At 33.5% G+C, this 6,236-nt stretch overlaps 1 protein-coding gene across 1 annotated transcript; it reads right to left on the reverse strand.

Moving 5' to 3' along the window:
- Nucleotides 1-706: 706 nt before the first annotated feature.
- Nucleotides 707-6,236, reverse strand: LOC122605581 (mitogen-activated protein kinase kinase 6). The gene is made up of 8 exons (XM_043778544.1): nucleotides 6,119-6,236; nucleotides 5,502-5,586; nucleotides 5,254-5,388; nucleotides 3,910-4,134; nucleotides 3,338-3,520; nucleotides 2,804-3,027; nucleotides 2,342-2,387; nucleotides 707-2,259 (listed from the first exon to the last, which is right to left on the reverse strand). The coding sequence occupies exons 1-8, from the start codon at nucleotides 6,190-6,192 to the stop codon at nucleotides 2,167-2,169; spliced, it is 1,065 nt and encodes a 354-aa protein (XP_043634479.1). The 5' UTR covers nucleotides 6,193-6,236; the 3' UTR covers nucleotides 707-2,166.

The following is a 6,236-nucleotide window of genomic DNA, read 5'->3' on the forward strand; positions in this document are numbered from 1 at the left end:
ACAGAAAACTTAGCTTTTAAAAGAACACTAGTCGTTAAACCCGCGCGCTGTCGCGGGATACTTTTTTACGCGACAGTTTTGGATACGAAAAATATGTATTAGTACTCCGTATTAGTGTAATACAAATACATTCATGTCAAATAAACAAATATAATAATAACGTATAAAAATAATAAGATGTATGAAAATATATGACAAAATAATAACTATATTAATGCAAATATTGACATTAACGATATGATATACTCACTGTCTTGTTTTAAACATTACATGAACTAAAGATGTAATACTGTGATAGTGATAAGTCTTATTATTATATATTAAAAACGTTATAAATACAAAAAATAATCAAAGTCAAAGGTTTAAGTTTGGTGCAATAAAACTGAGAACAAAATCTTTGATAAAGAGCAAAAATTAAAACTACAAACTTGAGAAGGTAAAAATGAAAGAAGCAAAATTTAAAAAAATACAAAAAGAATAGTCAAAATCAAAGATTTAAAGGTAAAACCGTAATGTATAGAAGTTGTATGATAAACACATAAGAACCCAAAAATTAAAAAACATAGATAAAAGATAAAAATGAAAGAAACAAAAGTAAAAAAAAAATTACTCGACGTGTAAAGTTGTACTATGTGGTTAGTATGTTAAAAGATAAAAATTGTAGGGAAATAAAAATTAGACATAGTTGTACATTATGCATGATCTCTTGTACAAAATAAGTTGGTTCTTAGTATTATATATATAATTTCACTTTGAACTACAATGAAGTCTTTAACGGGCTTGCAGCCCAAGTCTACTAACAATAACCCTACTGTCAATTGTCAAAGTCTGATTTGAGTCCAACCAAATTCCACCCAATAAATCCACTGCTGCTAGTCCTTATAATTCACTGACCACAATACAATGATTTACAAATATAACCCATTCTATTTTTTTTAAGGTTAATTTCGCTACAAACTTCGTGTCAGAATTCGACAACGGCAAGTCTAGCATACGTTGTCTTAACCGAGTTCACGCTAAACAGCTCCCTCTAAGGAAAAATGTCTATGGCAAATACCCGATGGGGAAAAAACCCCTACTAATCCGTCCGAAGGCACGGCATTTAAAATGAGTAAACCCTACCCCTGGATATACCCACACCTCATGAGGATGGTCTTTCAACCATTGAGCTAAGCTCACCCCATTCTACTAATAATGCAAATTGCTGTGTTTGCAATTTTCATCCTAGCACAACTAATAAGTCAACCAAATTAATCCAACCAATACCATTTGTCCATCATTTGATTAATCTCTCTATAAGATTGGCCAACCCAACTCATTTCTGTACGATTGTAGCCTAACATCTGATCAACAGTACAACCCAACCAAAAACCAACTTCCCAATGGTACACCAACTTCCAGCTAAAACACATGCCACAACCAGTCCTTCAACCGACCCAACCAACAAATACGTATACCACTAGTTCATTCTAACTCCCAGGAACCATCAACTGTAACCCAAAAATATAATAAAAATGGCCGACACTCAGACCGAGCCAGTACGGAAGTACCAAAAATAGACCATTATAAGACAAAAAAACCACTTTCAGTTACCCTTGCAGTGAATTAGGAGTGAACATATCCACTTTAATACCAATGTTACCCCAAACATCCCACAACTCAAACAAAAATTGACCCTGCACACACATTCCCTTTACCAAACTCAAAGTAACTTTTGCAGAAAATAATAAAAGGGGTACCAGGCATACAAATAAACAAGCAGAAAATACAAAAGTGTACTCCTCTGATAGCAACCTGAACCAGCAATCCAAACCATAATCTGTAACAGCCATGCCTAAATGTAAAGCATTGTATGTCACCACTAATCCATTGACCCAACATGATCCAAAATACAAAGAATTGTATATCCCCACTGTAATCATTGGACAAATAGTGTATAACACCAAAAACTTTCAATTTTAATTCTGCAAACATCTACTCCTATACATGACTTATACCAACTTCTTAACCATTCAATCAACCAAACTCCCAACCAAGTTGTGCATACAGCACCAATCCATCTCAAAGACCAATACTCATTAGTTGTAATCATATCACACAAAAATAAAGACCAAAAGTACATATTTAGTTGATACATTATACAATGAAATCTCATTACAATACAATTCATTTTGAAAAGTTTATAGGTGACTCCAAGCAACTTACCAGAATTGCAAGATCAATATCTTTGTCCTCAAACTTCTTGATGAATGGGTGACTCTACAGATACAAGCAAAAGAAGGCAGTCAGGTTAAGAAGTAAACATCGTTAACAAAAGTCTCATTAAAATTATCATACGAACCAAAAGATCTAGAGCCGATGATCTCTCTTTTGGATCTTTCTGTATGCTACATGTTTACACACAAGTAGAGACGTGAGAACATATGTTATAAGATATGATGAGAGTAAAATGAATATATCTTTACAAGGACCACAATGAAAAGATGTATATTGACCGATTTGTGGTTCTTATCTTTTTTTTGTGGGTCAAATCATCACTCTAACCATAAACAGATAAACAAATAGAACCATCCAATCCATACACGGGTCAAGCGTTGACCGTTATGATAATTTGGTCCTTTGAAATATCTTGTTATGTAATCAGTTACTTAATAACTTCTTGCTCTGTTATAATACATTCAATAGAATTCCATAGTTTGGATTTGAGAATTAATGTTTATTGCCAATTGAGTACGATTAAAATAAGACTAACAAGAAAAGGAAACCAATGACACTTCCAATTTCAATTTCAATTTCAACTAACCAGGAAGAGATAAATGAGCAGAATTCTGGAGAAAATTGATCTGTTGGAGCTGTAGGTGGTGGCTTTGTGACGATGGCGTCTAAGAGCTCATAAAAACTTGGCCAGCTTTGCTGATCTTCAGATTGTATGAATGGAAATCGTCCTATGGCACACTCAAGAATCACTAGGCCCAAACTCCAGATGTCACTTTTATAATCATAGGTCTTCCCACTAATTCGTTCCGGCTGCAAAAATATTAGCAATAAATGTAAGAGCAGGTGTCACTCAATATTTTTCAACTGTTATAATAAAAAGGTAACTGACTTTTTTGGACTATATTTTTTTTGGGGGTGAGCTCTAAGACTGAAGGGAACGAACTGGTTACCCCAATAAACAAAGACACTGAAGTTCTCAGAACAAGAAATTTTGTAAGAGGCATTTTTTTTTTCTTGGATAGAAAAAGTTTGTTTCCTACAGGTGAAATTTAAGTGATGTTGGTTACATTTGCATACAGCTAGCCCACTTCAATATAATATATGATAGAGCTCCACTTACCGACATATAATTGTATGTTCCAACAAATGTATCTCGTTGACCCATGGAGCTAGCAAGCATTGCACTTACGCCAAAGTCTGTAATCTTAACTTCACCCTTTCGGTTTACGAGTAAGTTAGATGGCTTTATGTCCCTATGGATTACATGTCTATCATGGTGCAAATACACAAGGCCCTGCAATACCTGTATAGAAAAATTGATGATCTTATACCGATGCTTTGAGTTGGCAAAGTTTACAGGTCAACTGGGTAATGAGCAATTATATGTCTGCGTTGAGTTTAGTTGAGCTGAAACACTTTTTGCCTGGTTTTTATGATTTTCGTAGTTACTTACTATGTCAAATGAGATTACAAAACCTAAATTATTTCAACCATAATCAACATTTTGAATTGTACTATCTAGGAGGTTTTATGCAGTAAAAAACTTTCGGACAACTTCCAATTCTCAGACCCATTTGACCCTTTCACTTTTATGCTAACTTTGTTTATTACATGCGTGACCCGTTAAAGATAAAACATAACCGGAATCTACACATTTATGTTCATGGGTCAAACTTTTCACCTCTAACTAACCTGTTTGCAAAGAACTGCAAGATATGGTTCAAGAATTGTCTTGAGTTGTCTAATAACATCTGTTAAAGATCCACGGTCCATATATTCAAACACCAGAGAGATGGTACCATTGTGATAGAAAGAGTGGTAGCAAACAACTATATGAGGACATTGAGATGCTTGATTGATTTTCAGCTCTTGCACAATCTGTTTACGTATTTCCTCTTGTATGTTCATCTGGATTACCTGTGACCAACATCAATCGAATATTTATGTACAGAATGTTTGGTCTTAATACTAAATACTACCAAATATAACAAGTCACGATACTAAAACATGAAAGTTACACAATCAGAACCCCTAAATGCTACAGCATAAGTGTATTGCTCTAAACAAGCATCAATACACAATCTTATGTCAAATGTGTAATACATAGAAAGACAGATCATAAAAAACCCTCTATTACTTTCAGAAATAAGATAGTAAACAAACTATAGTAAGTAACGAATTTCACAAACCAGGTACTATGATTAGCAGAAAACAAAATTACCAGATAGTAGATACTAAAATTTTACTATTATGAGTAAACCAAGAGACAGTTTGACACTCTGTTGATTGGATTAGAAATTTCGATTTCCTCGATTTCTGGGTCAATGCATCCAAGGCTATTAAAATACGGTAACTTGTAAAAGTAATAATCATATGCTGCTTAGGTTATGGTATCTTTTCAGCTCATTTTTGTACAAGCATCAAACATATATGTCTAGTATATTGCTACATCTACATCCTAATATATAGACCAGTTTATAACATTTACTGATTTAAAACTTCACAAAAAAAAAGATGGAAATAATAGAGCATATAGTTGAGAAAGCAAGATAACTCATTGTACAAGAAAAGAGTAACTCCACATTAATCATTAGTGTTACCATCAAATTGACAAAGTTACTTTTTTATAGCATGAACATTAAGTTATGCATATTCTTTTTCCTCATAATCAGTCACTTTGGTGGATATTGTTGGCTAAGAAGTAAGAAGGATCTGGATGTGCATTTCATAGCAATAAAGTGGTCCTTAAGAACAAGAATGAGCATATTTTTTTTCTCAACAATAAGTTTTCTTACAGAAAACTCTTTACCTTAGTCAAATCTGCATACTTTAGAGTTTAAACCTTAAGAATCAGAAAAGCCAGAATGATATACAATCTTCAAACTAGGTAGTGCGGGTTGTAAGTCATAAATCACAATATCAGGTCAAATGCACATCTGAACACTTCCTTACTCATATGGAATGCAATTGTTTAGCACTTAAGAGCATGAGATTGCAAAGAAGAAAAGCAAATAATCTGAATTTAAAAACCCTGACCTTCAAAGCAAACAATGTCCCGACCCATTTATGTCGAACCAACTGAACAACACCTCCACTTCCTTTTCCAATGACTTGGACGGTCTCAAGGTCTTCCAACGAAAATTGCAGATCGATCTCCTTGGCAACAGCCGGCTATCCAATTAGCAAACCAAAAATAAGTTTCCTTCTACAGATCACATAAATAACAAACACACCATAATTATTTACAAGCCCGTTTGAATGAAAAACCATCAAGAAAAACTTACACTATTCTCCTTATCGTCAGATGCAAGTCTTAATCCTTTCATATTCAGAAGTAAATCCCCATCATGAAATGTCCCACTTGCTGTCCTATAATTCCATTATAACCATCAGCTACCAATAATATAAAACTAAAAGTTTTTAAATTTATCTAACTTTATCCGAAAATCATCGTATGTATCCTATTTCAAAACTAGCTATTGCATCTTTCAAAATTTAAATTATCCGACAGATGTGGCAACTTATGGTTGTCATTGTTAGCATAGTTAACTATTTGAAAAGAGGTCAGATACATACATTTTGCAATAAATCGGAAATTTTTAAACAAAAGATAGCAACTTTCGATGTAGGATACATACGGTCGACTTTTTTTTCTTTTTTTTGGGGGGGTAAAATACATTTAAAAACAATTAAGCCTAAAATACAAATACCTATTAACATAAATAAAAATCAAGATTTTGTCTAATTAGAGTTTCACATGATACAAATATATAGATATATAAATAATTATCAAATACCGCAAATGCGTAAACATAGATTAGATCACAAGTTGAGCAAATTAGGGTTTGGTATGATCTGAAAAGAGTAATGAATTGAAAAACGGTGTCGTATAAAGACTTACAAGAAGCTAGTGATAGGGGCATCTTGAGCAGGAACAGAGAGCTTTAGCTGCTTTAATGGCTTCATCCCTTTCATCGCTGCAACTTAAAATTTACAAACTGTTTGTGTGTGTGTGAAAT

The sequence above is a fragment of the Erigeron canadensis genome, chromosome 6, assembly GCF_010389155.1.
Source record: "Erigeron canadensis isolate Cc75 chromosome 6, C_canadensis_v1, whole genome shotgun sequence".
Taxonomy (NCBI): Eukaryota; Viridiplantae; Streptophyta; class Magnoliopsida; order Asterales; family Asteraceae; genus Erigeron; species Erigeron canadensis.